This window comes from Astatotilapia calliptera, chromosome 7 (genome assembly GCF_900246225.1).
Source record: "Astatotilapia calliptera chromosome 7, fAstCal1.2, whole genome shotgun sequence".
Classification (NCBI taxonomy): Eukaryota; Metazoa; Chordata; class Actinopteri; order Cichliformes; family Cichlidae; genus Astatotilapia; species Astatotilapia calliptera.
In genome coordinates, this window is record NC_039308.1 from 44,993,526 (window position 1) to 45,019,056 (window position 25,531).

The window sequence follows — 25,531 nt, forward strand, 5'->3', positions numbered from 1 at the left end:
CAGGTGCTTCACTTGCTTCCTCTGAACAGTCCAGAACTATACAGGTGAGATGAAAGGCCTCTGGTTGCTGCTGGTGCTTGTGGCTGCGGCCAAAGCTGAAAAGGGCTTCACTGGGTAAGTTTAAAGTGCACACTAACATGATTTACTTATTAATAATTCATGTGGTCATTCTTTAGTACTCCTACTATGAGTTTAAAGTGACTAAAATGGAATCGCAGAATAACATTTTAGGGTTCGGTCCCCTTTTGCTTTGGCAGGAACTTCTTATTAACCTTTTGCACAGCAATAACAACAGTGCACAGTTCAACAACAATAATCTGAATAACCATTATTTGTGGTTAAGGTGAAAGCATTTTTTGAACTGTACCTTCTTCTAAATAAAAGAACCAGTACAAGAGAGGAATCCTCCATTTGGCTGCAAATGTCAAGTATTTTTCTGTTCATTAACTCTGCAGGTTATAGCTGAATTGCTAACAAAGAAACCAATACCTATTTACATTAAACTTTTGTGTCATGTCTTTTATCCTCTCAAAAAACAAACTGCAAACCTTTTTAAAACCAGACATCCCTCTAAATCCAGGGTATTAATTGGTAGATTATGTGGAGGAGATTTTCAGCTATGCAGTCTTGCACTGTTCTTGTATCTGTAACTGTTATTCAAATGGTAGCACAATCCACAGCTTATGCTAAGAGAAAGCTTAAGTCTCTGCTACAGTCTCATTAAGGAATATAGTGACGGTCTGTACCTGTGCTGCACCAGTAATTGCTTGTTATATCAGTAACCAATAAATAAAGTTCTTCTCTTCTGCTGAGCTCACATTTCAGCATTTAAAAGTTTTAACTACAAACTTAACATAATGATGTGCAGAGATCAGGTTATCCGGGTCAATGTGAAGTCAGAGGAACAGATCCATCTCCTGCAGGCGTTGGAGACGGCGCAGGAGTGGGAGGTATGCGCACGCAAACACACACGCACAGCTTTGGTAAACAGCACAGAAATTGATGTTCATGTTTTCTCGGCAGCTTGTGCCAAGTGATTTCTCATCAATTTTCTAGCAGCGCAAAAGGCAAATCAAGTTCAGCTGGGTCGAAGGTTAACACAGAAAGTTAGGTGCTCGTCTCTGGCCCTGCAGTCATTTTGGACTTCACCTTTTACTGCATTAAATTCCCAGACATTAACCTTGCCATTATTTATTTATTAAATAAGATATTTTGTTGCTCCTTTAAGATTGAAGCAACTACAGATGATAGATCTTACAGCAGCACACTCTGTCTGGAGAAACATCTTAAGTTGAATTCTTCTAAATTATTTAGTTTATTATGGAATATGCTAGATGCAACATGTACAGGACTTCCCCGCAGCATGTTCCTTCATTCCCATGTGTGATATCTCATTGCGCATCTGTTTACAGGTGGACTTCTGGCTTGACCCAGTCTCCACTGAGCTCCCTGTGGACATCCGAGTGCCCCGCTTCAGTCTGATCCCTGTGAAGGAGCACCTTACTTTCCACAACATTCCCTTCACCGTCATGATTGAAAACGTCCAGGTCTGTCATCCTCAAAACACAGTTGTGTATTAACATAGAGCTGATTTCCACTGGGAGACTCGGTGGCACAGAGAGTGAATTTTTAATCTCCTGCCTGTCACCTGTAGGAACTTCTTGACAAAGAGAAAGCTGAGATGGAGGCGAACCAGATGAAGGAACGCAGCACCAGGAGCTTAAACTTTGGAGCCTATCATGATCTCAATACAGTATGCTGCTCTAGAGAAAAAAAACATGACTGGATCCAGTCAACTTTGTGTGTACCTATGTGTGTTTTAATGTCAGAACTGAATCTATGCAGATTTACAGCTGGATGGACACGCTGGTGGCCGATTACCCTAACCTGATCACCAAGCAGCATATTGGGGTGTCCTATGAGAACAGGCCCATGTATGTGCTCAAGGTAAGATACTCTGGTTATGCCTCACAGAATGCAGCAGCACTGCACTTTTGAGCTCTATAAAAATGTGGACAAATATAGCTAATATTAACTATCTAATAAAATTAATCCGGTATCAAATATCAAGTCACTCACACAGTGGGGTAAAGAGAGGATGCGCTTTATTTTGTGCATACATCTACATGTGTTAATCGTGATTGACTGCACCTTTAGAAGCAAAATGTAAAAGCATGTCTGAATCTGTGTTCGTGTTTAGTTCAGCACCGGTGGTTACAATCGTCCTGCTATCTGGGTTGACACTGGTATCCACGCCAGAGAATGGGTTACTCAGGCTACTGGAGTGTGGACCGCCAACAAGGTACAAGATGTCAATTAAACTGAGTAAACTGAATTTAAATGATCATAATTGACTTATTTTTTGCAAGAACTTTGTGCTTTTGAACCAAATTAATTTTCTGTACTTATTAAGTTTTTTCCTTTTAAACATATTACTGGGTGTTTATGTTAAAAAAGCATGAGTTATTGTCTGAGTGCACTGGGCCTCACTTTCCTTCCTATCATTTTCTTATTTTAATCAGTTCCTTCTTCTCTGTTCTCGCAGACCTTGTTTACCTTATTTATAAAGCTTCATCTTAAATATGTAATATGTGAAAGCGTGTCTTTTTTTCTACGTTTCTACAAAACCTTTCATCCTTGCTTAGATTGCCACGGATTACGGTACCGACGCCTCCCTCACTTCCCTCCTGAACACCATGGATCTTTACATGCTGATCGTTGCCAACCCTGATGGCTATGTTTTCTCCCACACCAATGTACGTCACTGGCACTCCTCAGATAATGTTATTTATGTGTCGCATATATAGAGTAGATACTCGAAAGAAGAGCAAGATGTTAGTCATGCAGAAACAAGTAGAACTGTGTTTGTTTTCCATCAATACAGTATCATCTGAGAGAGAAAAAGAAATGATGATTCACACCGAATGACGTTTTGTGAAACACAGGATCGGATGTGGCGCAAGACCCGCTCTGTGAACCCTGGCTATGCGTGCCGTGGAGTCGATCCAAACAGGAACTGGGACGCAGGCTTTGGTGGTCAGTATTATAAAAACTGAATGCATCTCATGATTTTGTCAATTACCTGCCGGGTAAATAATCACATTCTTTTTACTTGTTATCAAAAAGAATCTGAATAGCATCATTTACTACTACTACTGTTAACCGCTCGTACGTGTGTTAAGGATTTAGACTTGTAGTCACTTTAGACTTTAGAATTGTTGTAGTTGAATGAACCGGATTCCTCTGGAATACCCAATGACTCAGTGCAAAATGTTTGCTTGTAACACGTCAGTGAAATTCCTTAAGCCCTCTTACATTCTAATGAGATGTTACAAAAAACTTCTGACATATGTCTGTCATTTGTGAGCGTTTGCTCTGTGATGATCTCTCTGCGATATGTCCAGGCCCCGGTGCCAGTAGCTACCCCTGCTCCGATTCCTACCACGGCCCCTCGGCGAACTCTGAGATTGAGGTGAAGAACGTGGTGAACCTGATCCAGAGCCACGGCAACTTCAAGGCCTTCATTTCTGTCCACTCCTACTCCCAGCTGCTCATGTACCCCTACGGCTATGTCTGTAGCAGCGCAAACCATCAGGCCGAGCTGGTAAGAAAGCAGAAAACAGAGCAAGCTCGAAATGTTTGCCATTGCTTAAACAATGTTTTCAAGAGTAATCTTATACGTGCGAGAGGTAAGTAAGTGTCATCTGTGAGTTATGCGTATTGTCAAAAAGACAAAGGATTCTGGTCTGATAACCTGATCTGAGGTCTTCCTGTAGGCTGCTTTTTGACTGTTGATATCATTCAGCTGGGGATTGCAATTTTCCACCTAATTAAAGTTTTATAGCTGTGAATGTGAATAATTAGCTTTGGGGTAGGTGAATTATAAACTCATCACTACTAAACATGACAAATTGTCTGCCTTAACTTAGCCAGGTACGCTCTTTTTCAGCAGTACTCTGCTTCATATTCATACAGCACTGCAAATGAAGTCTGAGAAAAATGCCTAATGGACCCATAATCCTGCAGTTATTCATACATGACTAAACCCCCGTGATACAAATTTGTGGTTTTGGGCTATATTAATCAAGCTGCCATGAACTGTAAAACTCCTGAACAGGAGAGTCACTTTCAACTGATGATAAAGTCCCCTGATTTTACACTATCATGTGTATTCTCTGTAAATGGACTGTTTCTTACACAACACTTTTCTACTCTACCTGATCAATCAAGTATTTTCTTTACAAACTTTGACACTCCAATGGAAGCATCAGAGAGCAACTTGGGTTAGTATCTTACCCACGGCCCACATTCGGCATGCAGGGTGGAGTAGTCGGGGATCAAACCAAAAACCTTCCAAATAGTACATAGCTTGCTTTACCTTTTGAGCCACAGCCACCCCTACATCAGCAGTGATTTGTGGCCTGTGTTCTTGTAATTGGACATTGGGTGATTTTCTCCCTCCAAATAGCCTGCAAGGATTCAGTTCCCATCATCTGTTTCTCTGATCGTTTCAAAAACTGTTACAATGGAGCATGGTCAAAGTTCCTAAAGTCTCAAAAAAATAAAATTAGCTGATGGGCAAGTGAGATGTTTTTACCTCCACGTTTAGTTCACCATGGTGTTAGGTACACAGCTCTGGCTGTAAGCAGCTCTTCAGTCCTTCTGTTTGCAAGCAGCAACCAAGTGAGAAAAGTTGGCTTTAAGGGCAATGCCAATAAAGGGAGAGGAGTTGATACGGCTTCTTCGCTACAGTGTTGTTCGCTTTGCTTCTCTGCAGCATTCTGTTGGCAGAGCAGCAGCGCAGAAACTGACGTCTCTCTATGGCACCGCCTACCAGGTTGGAAGCATCTGCAATATCATCTGTAAGTAAATCTTTTCTCTCATTTAACCAGACCAGTACACAGTGACTTCAATACTAAAGTTACAGATGGATAAATGAAACGACGAGCTGCAATCATGCAGAATAATTGGTTGAGGAAAATAAATACTCGCTCGAGTGCAAGCACAGTTATTTTTATTATTTATTTATTTATTGTGCCTATGTTTGTTTAATTTCCATTTCACGTTATGTTTTATAGCTTAATAAACAACCCAAATCAAAACTAAAAGTGATATAGCTATTGTTATGACTAGCAGTATTAATAAGAGTTCTTGTATTCTTGCTAGTAATACATCTTTTATATTTTTTCGTGCTCAGATCAAGCCAGCGGGGGTAGCATTGACTGGTCCTACAATTCGGGAATCAAATACTCCTTTGCCTTCGAGCTGAGGGACACTGGCCGCTACGGTTTTATCCTGCCAGCTGATCAGATCATCCCCACTGCCTCAGAGACATGGCTGGCCTTGAAGCATATCATGGAGTATGTCCGTGACCATCCTTATTGAGGACTGTATAACCACAGATAGAGGAGAAACTTAAAAATTGGCTGACTCAGCTTTGAATTTAAAGCTTCCTCGACTTTATCATTGTGAGACCAATAAAAACCCAACATACCCGTTTTATCTGTCTTTCAGCAGACCTTGTAGTCCTTCTTTTGAGTGAAATAGTTTTACACAAGAATAATTTGGGAGTGCAAAGATTAATTGTGTGAGGGGAAATGAGGCAGTTATGATCAGTTATTTATATCTGACCTTACTTTGATTTACTGGCTGGGTTTAGCAAAAGTAGAGAAATTAAGCATTCACTCAGTCTTTAACATTGACATTTTTTACACAAAATGCTAAGATAGTATTTTTTTAAATCCATTTCAGTTTCACAGAATAAAATTTGAGCTATTTTATTTCAGATTCTATGCCACTACTGTGGTTTGCTCCTATTTAACTAAACGATTTAGTAACTCAGATCATCGTAAGCCCTTTTTTGAACAGGCTTCCATAGCAAATCTGAGGGTAGTTGTGGAAAAGATGGCTTAAAACAATCAGAAATCAGAATATCCATCAAGAATCCTTGAAAAGCCTTTAGAGGAACCACTGTTCAGTATAGACTGTTGGACATATATTCAAAGAATGCTCTTTGTTCATGACTCGAAATATAAGTTACATTTAATGAATATTTCATTAAGTTCAGTATATTTATTTAAAGAACCCATATAAAATGAGATACAAGCCTATATAGGTTCCTTACAATGGACTAAAGGTATCTGGCACTAAAACATTAGCAGCAGATCCTTCAGGTCCTGTCATCAGCTGGAGCTATAGATCAGACTTTTAACATCATCTCCTGCAGAATAAACCAGACAGATTATCCTCCTTTTGACTCTTGTTTGTTGGCAATTATTGAACTGACTGATTGAATTTTGAAGATATTTTTACAATTTAGCGATTTATTCATTTAACAATCAGGTAGCATGTGGAAGAACCACACACAGTCAGAACAGTCTAGACTAGATCTCATTTCAAATAATGCTGCAATTTGATTTTGTGGAACACCAGCTTGAAGTTAGCAAGGACTCTATCCAGATCAGTCAAATATGTCATGCATAGAGCAGACTCCAACTGACTGCTGTAGCAGAGTCTATGCTCATACATCTCTGGGCATCATATCGGTATTGAAACTTTTATTGTTAAAAACTGCAGTCGTGCCCAACAGGAAAATATGTGAATGCATTATAAATAAACTACTGTATAAGTGAACACACACATACACACACAAATACACAAACTGACCACAAATAGAGAACTATCTAAATAAATGAACACAGGATTTGGTTGACGATAGCATCACCAGCATGAAGGGTTTTTTAGTTTCTCAGGGTTTTGCTGTTGCTAAGAAATAATGAGGATGTCTCACTTACCTGGAAGTAACATGAAAGTTGTGCACACAGTGTTTCAAGATCCTATCAATACCATGGCTTTGACCAAAACTGGTGTTTCCACGGCAGGTAAATAAAGCTAATGTAGCAGAAGCAGGATTTTGGTAAAATGAGATTTTGGGATCTTATCTAACATGACCCATATCCATAACAGCAGTCCTATAGGAAATAATCTCATATATGCAGTTAAAATACAGTATAATATGTCTTGATGCATGCTCAATCGTCCAGGTAAGTAAATCTCCAAAAGTGGATTCTGTTCATCTGGACGTAGCGTTTTGTGGGAGAAACGTTTCGTCACTCATCCAAGTGACTTCTTCAGTCTCAGCTGACTGCAGGTTTCATCTTATAAACAGTACATTTGCATAATGACTGAAACCAGCCCAGTGAAGGAACAACACGCTGGGAGGTCAGTTCCTTAATCTTAATTATGCAAATTCTCATGACCATTGATCAACAACCACTGACCCAAAGCCACTGACCCAAAGCCACTGACCCAAAGCCACTGATCAAAGCCCATGAGTTCACATGGGGCAGCAGTTGTGTGGTGGAATGAATGAGGACCCAAGATCCAGACGGCGGTGGAGATGCGAGTGAGATTTTATTTACAGTGAACAATAAACCAAGGTGAGGGCAGAACTGAACCTAAACTGAGAAAAACTAACAGACAAATCTGAAAACATAAGGGCAGCGGGGAATACACAGAGATGACACGAAGAAGGCTGGGCAGAGAGATGCGGAGTAACACTGACTTACACGGAGAAACACAAACGACATGACCAGGAACACAGGCAGACACACACTAAAAATACACACAGGGTAAAGAGGGAATGACACACAGAAGGGGAGCACAGCTGAACCTAATTCACAAGAGGAGACACAGACCTACAAAGTAAAACAGGAAACTCACAGACTGTTTTACAACACAAAACCCGGGGACACAAACAGAGCACAAAGGGAAGACACAGGTAGGGATAGTAAGGCACGAGAACCAAACCTAAAGAATTAATACAAAATCAGAATAAACTAGAAGATAATAACAAAAAACTCTAAACACTGGGTCACGACTCAGGATCGTGACAAAACCAGAATGGATGCAAATCAGGTTTGCTCACTGCTTTGATTTATTAAGCTGCAGATGTTACACTGAGCTGTTTTTCTTAAATTAATGAGCCTTGTGGGTAAATGGTAAATGGCCTGTATTTATATAGCGCTTTTCTAGTCCCTAAGGACCCCAAAGCGCTTTACATATCCAGTCATCCACCCATTCACACACTGGTGACAGCAAGCTACATTGTAGCCACAGCCACCCTGGGGTGCACTGACAGAGGCGAGGCTGCTGGACACTGGCGCCACCGGGCCCTCTGACCACCACCAGTAGGCAACGGGTGAAGTGTCTTGCCCAAGGACACAACGACCGAGACTGTCCAAGCCGGGACTCGAACCGGCAACCTTCCGATTACAAGGCGAACGCCCAACTCTTGTGTATTGTGTATCAAAAACTACTACAGTATGAACAGATGCTCGCTGGTTACACCTTCGTGCTATTGAAATGGGATTTTTGGTACAGCGAGAAACAACTGACAGATTATAAAATTAATCTTTAGCTGTTTGGCACATGGACCACAATAAATGATAAACTGAAGCCTTATGGTATAGGGATTATAGTGTTAAGTGCTTGGGTGGTTTTCCAGAGAGGATTTTCTTAGAAATGTCTTGTAAAATTTCTAGTAAATCTTGCCATTTTTTACTCTAAAATTTGTAACTTTCCTTACTTCAAATTTCCTACTTTTTTCTTATAAATTTGCAACTTTCATCTTGAAGATTTGCCATTTTTTCCTTATACATTTGATAGTTTTCCCTCACAAATTTTGCATTTTAATGTAGAAAATCTTTTGAATTTCCCCCCACACCTGCCTCTTATTTTTTTCATACTTTTAGTAGCCCTTTGTAATAATAAAGCATATATAAGTACATGTGAAACAAAATGAAAAAAACAAAAACAAACAAACAACAACAGATCAGCGGCTGACTCAGTTTAAAACTAGAAACTAGAAATTATATTTTTAATGTGAGGAAACGCAGACAGTAGTTTCCCGCCTCTCCACGTCCTGTCTGCCACATTAGAGGGCCTGGCCTCAGACACTAAGATTAGCTTCAGGGTTCACTTACAAAGATGGGTTATTTAAAACAACTAGATATTGAAAACTTTAAGTCATGGAGAGGAAAACAAATTATTGGGCCATTCTTGCGATTTAATTGCATAATTGGCACAAATGGCTCAGGTAAGTAAAGTTTTTATTGGTGACGTGTTCTAGCTAGCTAGCTAATGGTAAATAATTGTTAAGCTAGCGGCTAGCCTGCGGAGTATATCTTTCTTTCTTTTTGGTTTGCTAAGTAAAGATACAATTTCTAAGTAGATGATGTAGTTCTTAGGACTACATCATCTACTTAGAAATTATATTTTTCATGTAAGGAATACAGAAAATAGTTAAACAACCTCTAAATCCCGCCTGTTATGTTAACAGACTTTGCCTAAAAAGTCAGGCTAGCTGTATGGTCGTCCTACCAGAGCTGGGTTATTTAAAATAAATTCATATTGAAAACTTTATGTCAATGATTTTAAATCATACTAGGTAAATCTAATGTGATGGATGCCCTAAGCTTTGTCATGGGTGAGCGGGTTTCTTCTCTCCGAGTCAAGCACTTGAAAGACCTGATCCATGGAGCTCACGTTGGTAAGCCCGTCTCCAACACTGCCAGGGTGGCCATGAGGTACTGCAGTGATAAAGAGGAAGAGACGGTCTTTTGTAGGATCATTACAGGTCAGTAGACTCTGCCAAGTTTTTTCTTACTTACATATTGCATATGCAAGGCCAAAAATAACAACTGTAAAACGTAAATTAAAATTATAGCGAATAATGTGTATATTTGTTTATGCATGTTTTCATATATAATGATGGTCCTTTAATATAAGTTTATCACATTAATAACATTCAATATTTATCTAGGATAAGAGAATCATCTAAGAAAAAAAGATAATATAAACTGACAGCTGGGTGCTGACTCATAAAGAAGCCAGATTTATATGGAAAATGCTAATAAAGCAGCAACCACCTTTATTATCATGTACTGGCAATGATCATATAATAAGCATACACAAAGTACACAGTTATAACTATTATACACCAGCATAGCATGATTAGTGATCTTACCTAATACTTATTATCCCAAGTGTTCCTTTAGTTGTGATTCACAGTGGTTACATTTTTCATAATTTGGTATAATGAGCAATAATTTGGATATGATTTTATTATTATTTATACTTTATTCTCACATGTAACTTAAAGAACCATTAAGACAGGAATGATTCGATTTTTTCCTAAAAATACAAAAAAATTGTATTTGTGGCTGTTGATAATTTTCCTTGTGTGATTTATGGAGGTTAAGTGTTTTGTTTGATTTTTAGAAGTAATCAGGTTTTTGGCACCCAAGGCTGATTCATGTTTTACCTTAGGATACAGTTTTTAATCCAATCATTTTCATTTGATATCTGTTGTATTTTTCAGGGGACTCCTCTGAGTATCACATTAATGGCCTACGTGTCACTTTTGCCAAGTATGTGGAGGAGCTTGAGAAGATTGGCATTTTGACTAAAGCTCAAAACTGTCTGGTGTTCCAGGTAAAGTGCCAGAGCCTTGCACTTCACTGATTTACTGAAAGTCAACATGAAAAAAATTAACTTTGCCAGATTTGTTTGCTGTAGTGTTTTTTTTTTTGTCAGTTTTCACATTATAGCTGTGGTGACTGCAGTATTGTACAACAAACTGAAAAATATGCCCCAAAGTGTTTGTATTTACCATATAATGGCATATTTTGTGGTGCAGGGATTAGGGTCAGTGATTTACAAACAATAAGAAGTTAATTAACACATAACCAGTCAAATATAACACGCTAAAAATACTAACTCAAACATAGAAGATTGCTAACAGTAAACTGTCACATTAACCCTTGCATTAATCCTTAGATGCACAAGAGACTGGACCCTACACTCTTCCATAAGTGGGTCTGCTTTTTTTCTGTGGCTCAGTTGTGGCTTTTGTCACCCACACCTTCCCATTGCTTCAGTGATCGGGGTTTGCAGTTGGGGGCAACTTTCCAGTTGACTTCTCATATGTGGTGTGACAAGCTCCTTTGAGAGCTCAGTGAGGAAGGCCTGCCATGCTGTGGTGATGCCGTTCTTTAATTCAGGGTGCTGAGCCATGAAAAAGGTGTAGGCACTGGTATCTACACCTCCTTTGGGCTTGTTGTAGAATGTGATAAATTATGTTTTTCCTCTTTCTGGTATTTTCATCCACCATTTTGTTGTGATCATCATGCTGAGGACTCATAGCCATACAGCTATTCCTTTCTTGGTGATGTAGCTGACCATGCAAAGGTTTGAGTGTAAACTCTGTGCTGTAAACCTCCCTGGACTCGGAAACCTTCATCTTAGGAAGGATGTCTGCCTCGTTCTATTGTAGAGTCCCCACAATAGTGTCTGCAGCAGACACTGTGGAAGAGGCACACTGGAGAAACAGTTATCTGTGGTGATGTTGTCTCTTGTATTTCGCAATTTACTGCACAAGTGCTGGACAATGTTTTCCCCTCAGATTCTTCTTACCTTCTTCCCCTGTTTGTAAACCATTCCAAGTATTGCACAGGGGATGCATGCATCATAAACCCAGAAGATCATTAGGCTATACTTAATGGGCTTGTTTGGCATGTACTGTAGAAATTTGAACCTAACCCTGAATGGCACAAGCTGTTCATCCACAGTGACACTCAGACAAGGATTGAATCCTTATCTGAATGCTGAATGTGTAGATATGTGTAGACATTGCATAAAAGCAAGCTCACCAGGCCATTTGCATCTAATTGTTAATAAATAACTAAATGTGAGAGTTTTTTTTAACTGGCACTGTTGGTAAGAGATGTCTTACAAAGATTGTACTCCGCTTGCTTCTCACCAGGGGGCAGTGGAGTCCATAGCTTTGAAGGACCCAAAGGAGAGAACCAAGATGCTGGAATCGATCAGTCAGTCCAAAGAATATGCTGCAGAATACAACAAGAAGAAAGAGGCCCTGCTGAAGGCCAAAGAAGACACTCAGTTTCACTTTAACAAGAAGAAATCTGCTACTGTCGAGAGGAAACAGGTGTCTCAGGAAAAAATAGAGGTAGCATACCAAGAAATTATTTTTCTCTATTCTGTCATGCTTCTACATCCCCAAATGTGGAGTCTCTAGATACATGCGCCTACAAATGGCATAAGTGTGCCTGACAGCAGATAGATTATAATGTCACAAACACAAACACCCCAAAAGTCTCAAATGATGTTGAAGAACAGTTTTCCTCTCCCAGTCTAAACTTGTGAGATCTAATGGGGTGTTCACATCCTTGCAAATTCACGTTTTCCCTGGTATTACCTGTGTGAATTCATTTGCGTTGGAAACATCTTCATAGTCACCATTACCAAGCCAACATTACAATGAGGAGTAAAGCTAATTGTTGAATCACTCCATTTAACATGACCAGGTTTTACCCAAAATTTCTCCAATTATCCATGAAGCCCATATTTAGACACCACTCAGAAGGCAGTTATAAGGAGAGCATAGAGCTCAAGATGTCACTAGAGAAAACTACAGAGTATGGCAATGATTTAGCAGAATTACACACCGACTAATTTTAGTGACCTTGGATTGATGCAGTGTGTCATCACTCCCAATGTGAATTACAGTCTTGTAGGGCTGTGTGATATGACCAAAATCTCATATCCCGATATAAGACATTTATCGTCCCGACAACAATATATATCACAAAAATGTTACATCTTCTGTAAATTCTGTGAATCTCGGGCAACTTGACTTGCGTGAAGTGTTTTCAGCTGGGCGTTGTGTACCTGGAGTCGAGTGTTAAATAAGTTGAAACGGCCGCAATTTTCTTTGTGAGTACGTATTACACGGTGTGCTGCGGGGAAAAGCCTGTTCTAAGGTTTATTTTTTTTTAGCACCTGACGGTTCTTTTTAGCTTCTCGTCTGTAAACACTCTACATACTATTTCATGTGATTCAATTTATTTTGAAAAATCTCAAAAGGATCATCAGCTTTATTGTGAAAGGTTTATGTGGAAAATAAACAACGACAACGCATAAAAACAGTCGCTTGTCCTTCCGTAGTGTGGTTATATTAAATATAAGAGAAAGATAGAAGTTTAAGAAATTCTACAGTGACCATCAAAACGATGAAAAAATGTTGCTGTAAACGGTTTATTTTGCGACACCACGAAACAAACGATAGCATAAAATGAAACGATAGACGTTTTCATATCGTCAACTGATATATATCGATATATCGAACGGCCCTACAGTCTTACCAAATCCACATTTAACCTTACCCAGCCTGCTCTGGCCCCATGAATACAGTCAGGTATGGTTGATAGAATCTCTACCTCCATGTTTCTGAGAATAGTTGCCAATAAACAGTTTTTTCGATCCGATATATGAGAGGGTTAGTGATGTTCCGCGGGCCTTTGCGTCAGAATGACAGTGAGTTGCCGTTATTCATCTTTGCTCATATTTCCAGGCACAGAAATACCAGGCACTGTTGGATGAACTTCACCAAAGCCGCCTGCAGCTGAGCCTCGCTGAGCTCTACCATAATGAGCAGGGGATCAGTGCTCTTAGTGACACCCTGAAGAAGAGACAGGAGGCTGCAGCTGCAATGAACAGTAAACTGCTGATTGGGGAGCAGACAGTCAAAACTCAAAAGAAAGAACACGGACGGCTCACAAGAGAGCAGCAACACATTGACAAAGAGATCTGGTGTGTTAGTTTTCGTATATGGCTTCAAATTTGAAGGTCTATAAATGGATGCATTATATTTTCATTTCACTAATTTTGTTTTCATTTACAGGAAAGCCACTGGTGACACCTTTTTAATCCAAATCAAATCAGATATAATTAAAAATCTGTTATTAAATTAAGTAAACTGGAAACATTCTTTCACACAGCACACAGGAGCAAATCCTGTCCCAGTCTCGGTCCCAATACATAAAAGCGAAAGTGAACACGTCTCATCACGTAAAGAAGGCTGAGGATCTCCGTGATGCCCTGAAGAAGAGTCAGAGGATGTTTTCAACCAAAGAGCAGGAGCTGGAAGAGCATCAGCAGGAGATTTCTCAACTTAAGAGGTCCTGGAGGAACTATGAGAAGCAGGTCCAGGAACAGGGAGCTGCCCGTGGAAGAGACATTGAGCTCGACATGGATCAGGTCTGTTAGATTTCATTCCTGCTAATTTTTGTTTGAAGTGTCGGGTACTTTTCACTACACCATGCCTTAAAAGAAACAATAACTGGAGATAAATTATCTGAATTTTAGGAGCGGGACTATACCTCCCAGCATGCCCCTTCCGGTTCTCGATCTATATATGACCCCCGGCTCTACAAGCTGTTGTTCTCGTTTTCATGCCCCATCCTCCCTTTTTCAATTCTTTCACTTCTCATTAGTACAGCACTGGCGGTGACTCACTTCCCCAAACGGCAGCCTCAATTCATGTTCAAGTCTTCTGCCCTTATCTACTAAAAATGCTGTCAAACCTAAAATGAGGATGTGGGCCCGGCTGGTGAAGTAACATTTAAAAGTTATAGTTATATAGGGACTCTGTTATGATTATTATTTTTTTTTTATGCTACAGTCAGAGCGATACAAAGAGCTGAAGGAGCTTGCCTTGAAGCAGGGGGCTGTCCTCAGCCAGCAGGCAGAGAAGCTTCACTGGGAGGTGAAAGCAGACTGGGTAAAGATAGCCTTTGATGAGCGCAGAAAGAAGGAAGTTGAGGTACTTTCTATGACACAGTTCTTTTTGTAGCATTGATATATTTAAATCAATAAAATAGCTGTTCAGTCTAATCTTACCTCTGTTTCACATCACAGAACGCTATCAAGTACAACCAAACACAGCTGGAAGATTTGACATGCAGAGCAGAGAAGCTAGAGGAGTACACCAAGACCTGCAAGTATGTTGTGTTTAGCTCAACCACTAAACGCTAAAAGGAAGTTGTGCTGTTTTTGTTCTTTTTTTTTTTCACTCTCAGCGAGGTGTTAATATATGTTGTATAGTTGGTCGTTAGATATATATATGTTGTTTTGAAAGCACTGTATGCCTCAGGTCATCCCTTGAGGAGTACCGGCAGCAGGAGGAGAGCCTTAGTGCAGAGCTGCAGCGGGGCCACCAGCGTACTAAGGAGGTGAACCAGGAGCTGAATCAGGTGATGGAGGAGTTGGGGAATGCCTGTTTGGACAAACAGGAGAACAAAAGGCAGCTGCAGCACAAAGAGCTGCTAGAAAAGCTCCGCAGACTCTACCCGGAAACTGTGGTGAGAAGCAGTAAATAGTGAGGCTGCAGCAATTCCCCAAAACTGTGGTTCGGGACATAACACCTAACGTACCTTGTTCTTCTTAACACTAGCACTGCCTGTACAATTTTCTTAACTAATTTGTGACACGTGCTGTTTCAGTATGGCCGTCTGTCCGACCTGTGCAGCCCTATCCATAAGAAGTACCAGCTGGCTGTCACTAAGGTGTTTGGCCGCTACATGAATGCAATCGTCGTAGCATCAGAGAAAGTAGCCTGCGAATGTATCGCTTTCATCAAGGAGGAGCGGAGGGGACGCGAGACGTTTCTTCCCATCGACAACTTGATTGTAAGGGAAAAATCAAGCTGTGCTTTCTAAATCATAGCTTGACTTTTTGGGTTTGTTAAAAATGGAAAACCTTATAAAAGGCCCTGAGAAATAATGGTGTAGTTCAAGTAGACCAAGTAGTATAAATTTGTCGTTCCTAACATCACTTCTGTGTGCACAGCTGAGTCCACTGAACGGGCGACTGAGGGAGATGCCTGGTGCCAAGATGGTGGTGGATGTTGTGCAGGTTATTGCTACCACAGTTGCTACCCAGCTGAGGAAAGTGGTGCAGTTTGTCTGTGGTAACACTCTTGTGTGTGAAACAGTCAAAGAAGCCAGGAGTATGGCCTTTGATGGACAGGAACGCTTTAAGGTAAACTTTCCTCTTTTGAGATCCACTAATTTGAGACGGAACCATAAAAAAATTTAATCTGTCACGTCTACTCTAGACAGTGTCTCTTGAAGGGACAATGTTTGAAAAGTCAGGCGTAATCTCCGGAGGCTCCAGCAACCTGCGAACTAAAGCTCGCTGCTGGGAAGAGAAGGACGTGTTGCAGCTGAAGGAGCGCAAGACCCAGCTGACCACTGAGTTACGCGTGAGTCACACTAAGTGCTCTCCTTATTCTCTGTTTTCTGCCTCCTCTCCTCCTCCTTTGTCCTCTTCCCTTTGACGTCTCAGTCCATTATTTGAAGGATGTCTCAATTCTTATAATACATGTTAATTGAGGGAACGCTAGCTGGAGGAGCTGTGAACACAGCAATAATAATCTACTCTGATATCCTTTGCAGACGTTTTTCAAGCATGCAGAGATGTTTTAGGACTGGGACATGAAAACCAGAGAACAGAGCAATTAAATATTTAAAGATAGATGATAATTTCAGTAGTCACTGGGATATTACATTTGGTTGCTGATACAACCAAATTTTGTCTTGTGGGGGAATAAAGGATTATTCTATTACAACCAGGAGAACTGATAAATATACTAAACTACCAGCTTAACAAGTAGGCACTCCTCTCACTATGTGTTTGAAATCTGTGAGCATGTGTTAGTGCAAAGAAAAGGAATTTAGAACTCTGAAATATAATAAATTGTTGTATTTTTTGTTGTTGTTTTGGTTTATACACACTGTATTTTATGCACAGGAATCAAGTTGTGTTTTGGTTATGTAACAGGATTTGATGAGGCTGAAGAGAAAAGAGCTGGACCTGAAACAGATCGTTGCACAGGCTCAGGGTGCTCAAACCCGGCTCAAATACTCCAAAAATGACTTGGAAAACCTTCAGAAGAAAAATATCCCTAAATGCCAAGCGGTATGATCTGATATAAAATGTTCTGGACTGCCACAATCATTCTAAGTTTAGAGACTTAATAGGGCGCAAAAGTGTTTTTCACACAGGTGTTGAAATCATCTGAGCTTACAGTTTCTTGGTATTTACTCTGTCATATGTTTTCAGGACATTTCTTGTCTGGAGAGTGAATTGGCAAACCTGGACTCTCAGATTCAGATGCAGATGGAGAGTGTGAAGACAAAAGAGGCAAAGATTAAGGAGATCAGAGACAAGCTTGACCAGGTGCTGCTCTCAACATATCATGACTTAGATTGAAATGTTTGCCGTTGAACTTCTGTTGCAAGTGAATTCATTGTTGGAGAAATTTCTTTGTCTCTGAATTTTCAGTTTTTCAGTATTTTTAATCAGTAAATCCTAACAATTGACAGAACTTATAACTTTTGCAGTGTTTTGTGCTGGCTTCATGAATGTTGGCCCATTTAATTCTTAACACTGTAAAGTGATTTAGACTTTTACAAAAGCAAAATGGAATTTGAAGTGTTCAGTGAGTAACTTTATTAACGGTCTGCTAGAATGGTGGGTTTCCAAATACAGTGTTTGTCTTGTGGCTGGTTACACTTGCACATATCGGATGTTGTATGGATCCTCTCTATTCTCTGTATTTAGATAGAAAACTTGGTGTTTTCTGACTTCTGCGCTGAGATCGGAGTGGACAGCATCAGACAGTTTGAGCAGGAGCGCTTGAAACAGCAGACAGAGCTTGATAAGAAACGGTACTTCAGTCACACACCAGTATTTTCTGTGTCACATGACGAACTTTAAAAGCCAAATCTTTAATGGGTTTTTATGATAAACAACTCAGGCTGGAGTTTGAGAGTCAACATGCCCGCTTAAATACATGCATTGAATATGAACAAAAACAGCTTGAGCAACAGAGAAAGAAGGTCCAAAAACTGGAGGACACCATCAGTAAGGAAGAGAAATTTATGACTGAGCAGAGAAAGGTAAGTCTCAGTTTTTTATGTTGTTATAAAGCACATGACAAACATTCATAGCAATATATTTTCCATCCATCCCATTCTCCCCTTCTTATCCTTGGGGGGGGGGGGGGGGGGGGGGGGGGGGTTTCCCAGCTGTCTTAGGGCGAGAGGCAGGTTACACCCTGAAAAGGTCACCAGTCTGCCACAGGGCTTACACATACAAACAGACAACCCTACACACTCAACATTCAGAGTTACCAATTAACCTAACCCCACTAATTACATGTCTTTGGATTGTGGGATAAAGCCAGAGTACCCGGAGAGAACTTACGCAAACACAGGGAGAACATGCAAACTCCACACAGATTAGCCCCGGGGTGATGGTGAACTTGATATCAGGACCTTCTGGCTATGAGGCAACAGTGCTGGTTACTTCTGGTTATTTCTGGCTGTTACCTTTGTGGATCTTAAGTTCGATTTTTGCAGATTTTTCAACCAAGCGCTCGTTTTCCCTTCCAGGAAGAGCAAAAGTTGTTGGCAGTGGTTGAGGAAGGTCAGAATAAGCTACTTGAGCACAAGAACAAGCTTTTAGCTAAGAAAAGTGAGGTGGCTGCTGCCAAGGCTGAGCTGGATCAAAAAACTCAAGTCCTTCAAGAGATGAACAGGTAACATCTCTGCAATGCTTCTAGTGCCACTGTTTTTGACATTTTGTGCAGTTATTACTGTCACCATTTGCACCACTGCTGATTGTATTGATTGTTGTGTTGCTGTGAGGTTTCCCGTTTGTTAGGTAGCAGAAAAGTTGCATCTAACCCACTACAGTTGCTGATATGCCTTTATTTCTGTTATTTAAAAAAGTATTCTGTTTTTGATGCATTTAAGTAATTTTTTCCATCAGTAATATACATGAAATGAGTTTCTTTGAGCTTTGTTTCCAGTAACAATAATGTGTTATAATTGGCTGTTTTCTCTCCACCATCACTCCCAAAACGTTCCCTTCTTCCTAAGCAACCTAATGCCATGAGTTACCATATAAGTCCATGTCAAAACTTGACTTGTGTATCATGTTTTGTCATGGACTCTGTTCTCTGACTTTATTTCTTTTTATTTTGCCAAATAGGGATTTGGCGAAGCTTCAGCGAGAGGTGATGACAACAGAGACGGCTATAGAGCAAAAGCGCTTGACTAGACACAACTTGTTGCTGGCCTGCAAAATCCAGAACCTGCCCATTAGCCTGTTGTCAGGGAGCCTGAATGAAATCAGCGAGGTGCAGGTAGGACACAGAGATGTTTGGTATCTACTCTGACTTGACTGATCATTCCTGTCCTGGACTGTTTATCAAATTCAGCTCAAATTATAATTTGAAAGAAAGGTTTAAAGTACTGTAGTGTTGGTATAGATGATCATTGATTTGTCCGGTCTATGCAGCTGGACACAGATTCTGAAAGCACTACAGCCACCATGGACATCTATGAGAGAGAGGCACGACTAGTCATTGACTACTCTGAGCTGGAGACAGAGCTCAAGGTGAAAAACAGGGCAGCATACTTATTCTCTATTGGTGTTCTTTGGTTATAGAACCAGCAAGTATCACCCATTGTGTATGGTCAGAATTTGCAGGCTGAGCAGGAAGTAGAGGCCTCCCTGGAGAACCTGAGGGAGTCAGTTTCCTCCATAGAGACAGCGCTGCAGCGCACCACTGCCCCTAACCTGAAAGCACTGGACAAAATGAGGGAGGTGAAGGACAAGTTACAGGGAGTGAAGGAAGGTATTTGTATGAATCTGTTGAGTTTTTCACCTCAAACTGAAACAGCTGGTGCAATATAAACCCATCAGGCATAACATTATGACCACTGACAGGTGAACCGAATAAAACTGATTATTTAATGGGAGCAGTGAACATTTTGTCCTCAAAGCTGACGTGTTACAAGCAGGGAAAATGGACAAGTGTAAAGATTTGAGCGAGTTTAGCAATTGTGATGGCCAGACGACTGGGTCAGAGCATTTCCAAACCTCCCCGTCTGTAGTGGTCAGCATTTATCAAAAGAAGGAACAGTGATTGCTGAAAACCTTAAGGTGTCAGGATTCTTGGTCGCATCTTGGTGGCAGATACAACTGCACAACTTCAGGGGTCAAGTGGAGTTCATTCCTCGACAGGTTAGGGCTACATTGCATGCAGAAGGAGGGAGAACAACACAATATTACACAAGTGCTCATAATGTGATATCTGATTGGTGTATTTCTACAATCAGCAGAACCAGTTTATCTATACGTTTATATTGTTTTCATAAGATATTCAAACTGTTTATTTGATTAATTAATGAACAGAGGACTGCTTCTGTCTAAGCAGACAGATTTTTCATGTTGAAATTCATTTATTCCCACGGGTGCATTTTGCATGTTATAGTGTGTTAAGTGAAGCACCTGGACTGATGATTAAGCTTCCTCTTTCTGTCACTCAGCCTTTGAAGCCAGCACTAAAGCAGCCAGGAAGTGTAATCAGGAGTTTCAGCAAGTCAGATCCCAGCGCCTGCACCTCTTCAGTCAGTGTTTTGAGCACGTGTCTGTCATAATCGATCAGGTCTATAAAAGAATTTGCAGGAACAACAGCGCCCAGGTGAGACAGACAAACCTCACTTTGATGTTTTTTCTTCAATTTTTACATTTTCGTTGTTCTTTTCTCCTTCAACGTTATGTTTGTAAAATGTGTTTAATTACTTCTCCGTATGCGGAACAAAAACAGTGAATTTTGTATATATTCATATTGAATATGTATTATGTTGTATATAAGTCTTCAGTGATGATTTACTATACATTACACTGTATACAGGAAACAGTATATATAAGAATACAGCGGCTTGCAAAAGTATTCGGCCCTCTTGAACTTTTCCACATTTTGTCACATTACAGCCACAAACATGAATCAATTTTATTGGAATTCCACGTGAAAGACCAACACAAAGTGGTGCACACGTGAGAAGTGGAACGAAAATCATACATGTTTCCAAACATTTTTTACAAATAAATAACTGAAAAGTGGGGTGTGCGTAATTATTCAGCCCCCAGAGTCAATACTTTGTAGAACCACCTTTTGCTGCAATTACAGCTGCCAGTCTTTTAGGGTTTGTCTCTACCAGCGTTGCACATTTAGAGACTGAAATCCTTGCCCATTCTTCTTGGCAAAACAGCTCCAGCTCAGTCAGATTAGATGGACAGTGTTTGTGAACAGCAGTTTTCAGATCTTGCTACAGATTCTCGATTGGATTTAGACACCAGACAGGTCAGGGATAAAGTTATTGAGAAATTTAAAGCAGGCTTAGGCTACAGAAAGATTTCCCAAGCCTTGAACATCCCACAGAGCACTGTTCAAGCAATCATTCAGAAATGGAAGGAGTATGGCACAACTGTGAACCTACCAAGACAAGGCCGTCCACCTAAACTCACAGGCCGAACAAGGAGAGCGCTGATCAAAAATGCAGCCAAGAGGCCCATGGTGACTCTGGACGAGCTGCAGAGATCTACAGCTCAGGTGGGGGAATCTGTCCATAGGACAACTATTAGTCGTGCACTGCACAAAGTTGGCCTTTATGGAAGAGCGGCAAGAAGAAAGCCATTGTTAACAGAAAACCATAAGAAGTCCTGTTTGCAGTTTGTCACAAGCCACGTGGGGGACACAGCAAACATGTGGAAGAAGGTGCTCTGGTCAGATGAGACCAAAATGGAACTTTTTGGCCAAAATGCAAAACGCTATGTGTGGCGGAAAACTAACACTGCACATCCCTCTGAACACACCATCCCCACTGTCAAATATGGTGGTGGCAGCATCATGCTCTGGGGGTGCTTCTCTTTAGCAGGGACAGGGAGGCTGGTCAGAGTTGATGGGAAGATGGATGGAGCCAAATACAGGGCAGTATTGGAAGAAAACCTCTTGGAGTCTGCAAAAGACTTGAGACTGGGGCGGAGGTTCACCTTCCAGCAGGACAACGACCCTAAACATAAAGCCAGGGCAACAATGGAACGGTTTAAAACAAAACATATCCATGTGTTAGAATGGCCCAGTCAAAGTCCAGATCTAAATCCAATCGAGAATCTGTGGCAAGATCTGAAAACTGCTGTTCACAAACGATGTCCATCTAATCTGACTGAGCTGGAGCTGTTTGCAAAGAAGAATGGGCAAGAAGTTCAGTCTCTGTGCAAAGCTGGTAGAGACAAACCCTAAAAGACTGGCAGCTGTAATTGCAGCAAAAGGTGGTTCTACAAAGTATTGACTCTGGGGGCTGAATAATTACGCACACCCCACTTTGCAGTTATTCATTTGTAAAAAATGTTTGGAATCATGTATGATTTTCGTTCCACTTCTCACGTGTACAGCACTTTGTGTTGGTCTTTCACGTGGAATTCCAATAAAATTGATTCATGTTTGTGGCTGTAATGTGACAAAATGTGGAAAAGTTCAAGAGGGCCGAATACTTTTGCAAGCCACTGTATATCTACTGGCATATATCAAAGTTTCTCTCCTGCTCTGATTTCCTCATGAAGGGCATTTAGTACAGTTGAATATATGTGATCCAGCACAAGCTAAACTGGACATAATTTTCGTTAACTTGAGCATTTTAGAAGCTGTTACCTTAAATAATAAAACCTCATTAAAAATTTAGGCTGTCTGTGATTTGTGCTCCAGGCCATTTTGAGTGCAGAAAATCCAGAAGAGCCGTACTTGGGTGGCATCAACTACAACTGTGTAGCACCAGGGAAACGCTTCATGTCCATGGACAACCTGTCTGGTGGAGAAAAAGCCATCGCAGCCCTTGCTTTCATATTCGCCATACACAGGTAACACTGAAGTCACCCCATGGTAGAATACATGAAAAATGTGTTACATATATTAAATGTATTCTTTTCAGTGAATTATAGTTTAAGGTCAAAGAAAACCCTGTTTTTTTATTTTAATAAATGTATGTCGCTTGTTAAGCTGCAGAATAATCATGTTAAATAATAAACTACTATTGACCAAAATAATGTGATTATGGTTTTTGAGCAGCCCTAGTGATCAGTATTTGATTATGTTGACTGACACAAAGTGATGCCATATTCCTGACCCACGTTCCCAGTATACTGTGTCTGTTCTGTTTCCTTCTCTCAGCTTCCGGCCTGCTCCTTTCTTAATCTTGGATGAGGTGGATGCAGCCCTGGACAACACTAACATTGGAAAGGTAAGAGTCAAGCTGCATAAACATTCACTATTAATATCCACCACTGGGACAACCCAGTATCCCGGCAAAACGTGTAATAGACACACCAGTCCACCGTGTCTATTTCACGCTTTGCCTTTCAAGACGTGAAATCGACACGGTGGACCAGTGTGTATATTACATGTTTAGGCGTGATTTGGAGTTGGCTGGAAACTATTAATATATTGATTATATCCATTGATCAACCTCAGGAGAAAGTGTCACCAATCTTCTCCATGATTGTGGTTGTGGGTACGGAACTTGACCCACAGATACACACTACTGGTACTCTTTGAATAGTAGCCTGTCAGACTGAAGACTAGATTTAAAGGACTATTCAGTTTGGCACAGAAGCACCTTAATGCAGAACTGTTTGACCTGCACTGTGGATGGGACATAATTATGCTAATAACTTATTCTTAGTTGTAAGAAGCAGTGACATAAGCTGGTGTTGGATTGGGGGATTGGATTGGGGGCTTCTAATAGAAAGGGATGCACTGCAGCAGGAGAACCATGTATTATTATTCAGATTATATTATTTTTGTATATTTACCAAATACATTTTGCCTACTGCATTCTGAAAGGAAACTTTTGTGGGCGATATATCAAGTGCAAATATTCACTGTCTCCAGGTGACCAGTTTCATCAGAGAGGAGTCCAGGGAGAACATGCAGATCATCATCATCTCTCTCAAGGAGGAATTTTTCTCCAAGGCAGACGCTCTGCTGGGCGTCTATTCAGATGTAACATAGCTTTCATTAATTATGAAAATTAGTGAAGAAGTTTAAATTCCTACAATGCCAGGCAATAGAGTCATTATTCTTTTGTGTTTGGCAGTTTGATGAATGCATGTTCAGCTGCGTTCTGACCCTAGACCTGCGTCCCTATCCTCTGGTTGAAGATGACAATGGGAAACAGACTGACAAAGAGACCAGCTCCGACAAAAGGCAGGATTGAGCTTTACAGGAATCAGCTGCATGAAGCCATTATGTTTTCTTCTTGTCTAGTGGCCTGTTGCATTGTTTAATGGATGTGGTTGTTTCTTAGTGTTCTTCTATTTTGACTACACAGAGGAACTGTCCAGACTAAATGTGCAGGCAGTGGAGTTATCTTGGATATCAAATGATGATCTTTATGTTTGACTGTTTTAGAGTCGTTCTTGTTCTTTAAAGTAATTGCAATTCACTGAATATTTTTTTTTCAGATAAATTTTGACCTCAAGTTATGTTTATGAGAAGGTTGTGTGTTTTAATTTGCTTACAAAGCAAAGTTTTTAACTGAGGTGAAAAATGAAAGAAGAAGAAAAAACCCTTCATATAAAATGTAGCAACCACACATTACAGCCTTTGAAGGACTGTGTTTATGTGCTTGTTCTCCCATTAGGCACTTTGAAGTTATTGGTGTAAATGTTACCACTGAAGTTGGAAAATGCTCTGTTCATTAAATCCACTAAGTTTAATAAGTGTGATGTGTTGCTGTTATATTTTCAGCCTTTTTTAAAAAGTGTTTCCCATTTAAATGCAACAAATTCTGCTTTACTACCCATTACCCAGTACCATTGTGGATTGAGTTATGATAAAAGCATAATATCGTTGTTTTATATTATTTGCCATGTACAAATTACAGAGCCCATGAAGGTGCATAAGGTGATATTACCCAAACTCACAGAGACAAAAAGTAAACTCAAAAAACACAGCTTTATTGCTGGCGTGGGACACGAAAAACAATACTAAACTAAACTAAACTAAACTAAACTAACGAAAGCACAATGAGCCACAGGGAAAAATCACACAGCTATGAGGGAGGACGCAACACTGACAAAGAGAAACATGGGACTTAAATACACTGAGGGATAACGAGGGGGAATGAGCCACAGGAGGAGAGCACAGCTGAGAGTAATTAGGCAGGACGAGGCAAGGGAAGCAAAACTAGAAACATTAACATAGGACAGACTGTGAAAGTAAAACAGGAAACACACTGACGGAACTCAAGATATGTAAACTTAACAGACTGGGGAGACAGAACATAAGGACCTGAAACATGGAACAGAAAGGCACAGTAGATACAACATGAACATAACGCCACAGGGGAAGAGTAAAACAAAATGCAGGAACACAGGACCTCTTTCAAAATAAAATGGGAAACATAATGAAACGCAAACATGACAACATAAGAAACACAGACATGAAGCACATGAAGGACAAGGGAGACTTAATGGGGTTGGATACACAAGGGGAATCTAATAACAAATGAACTTAGATAACCCAATGAACAAAATAAACTCAAAACTTAAAACGCTGGGTCAAAAGACCCAGGATCATGACAGATATTTTGTCTACTGCAGACAAATTATTTGTGCTAATAAGATGTAGTGTAGAAGATACTGTGATATCAACCTCCTGACCATCTGTCGCATTAATATGCAAATAACTTATTATGTATGCACAGGATAGATACAGTCATAACATAATTTTAGTGCTAAATTGAATTTAGGATGCACA

At 40.3% G+C, this 25,531-nt stretch overlaps 2 protein-coding genes across 2 annotated transcripts; both read left to right on the top strand.

The window, feature by feature from the left end:
• On the top strand, window positions 1-5,516 carry LOC113027430 (carboxypeptidase A2-like). Its single transcript, XM_026177044.1, has 11 exons — window positions 1-114; window positions 869-950; window positions 1,413-1,547; window positions 1,655-1,753; window positions 1,846-1,947; window positions 2,201-2,302; window positions 2,646-2,756; window positions 2,946-3,036; window positions 3,405-3,604; window positions 4,778-4,862; window positions 5,198-5,516. The coding sequence occupies exons 1-11, from the start codon at window positions 50-52 to the stop codon at window positions 5,383-5,385; spliced, it is 1,260 nt and encodes a 419-aa protein (XP_026032829.1). The 5' UTR covers window positions 1-49; the 3' UTR covers window positions 5,386-5,516.
• A 3,368-nt stretch (window positions 5,517-8,884) lies between these two features.
• Window positions 8,885-24,343, top strand: smc1b (structural maintenance of chromosomes 1B). Its single transcript, XM_026175047.1, has 25 exons — window positions 8,885-9,097; window positions 9,449-9,637; window positions 10,382-10,494; window positions 11,825-12,028; window positions 13,433-13,671; window positions 13,860-14,118; window positions 14,543-14,683; window positions 14,779-14,861; window positions 15,014-15,221; window positions 15,363-15,548; window positions 15,709-15,900; window positions 15,977-16,123; window positions 16,702-16,839; window positions 16,984-17,100; window positions 17,485-17,591; window positions 17,681-17,822; window positions 18,318-18,463; window positions 18,919-19,072; window positions 19,228-19,326; window positions 19,411-19,567; window positions 20,262-20,416; window positions 22,481-22,632; window positions 22,943-23,012; window positions 23,663-23,773; window positions 23,868-24,343. The coding sequence occupies exons 1-25, from the start codon at window positions 8,989-8,991 to the stop codon at window positions 23,985-23,987; spliced, it is 3,738 nt and encodes a 1,245-aa protein (XP_026030832.1). The 5' UTR covers window positions 8,885-8,988; the 3' UTR covers window positions 23,988-24,343.
• The last annotated feature ends 1,188 nt before the right edge of the window (window positions 24,344-25,531 follow it).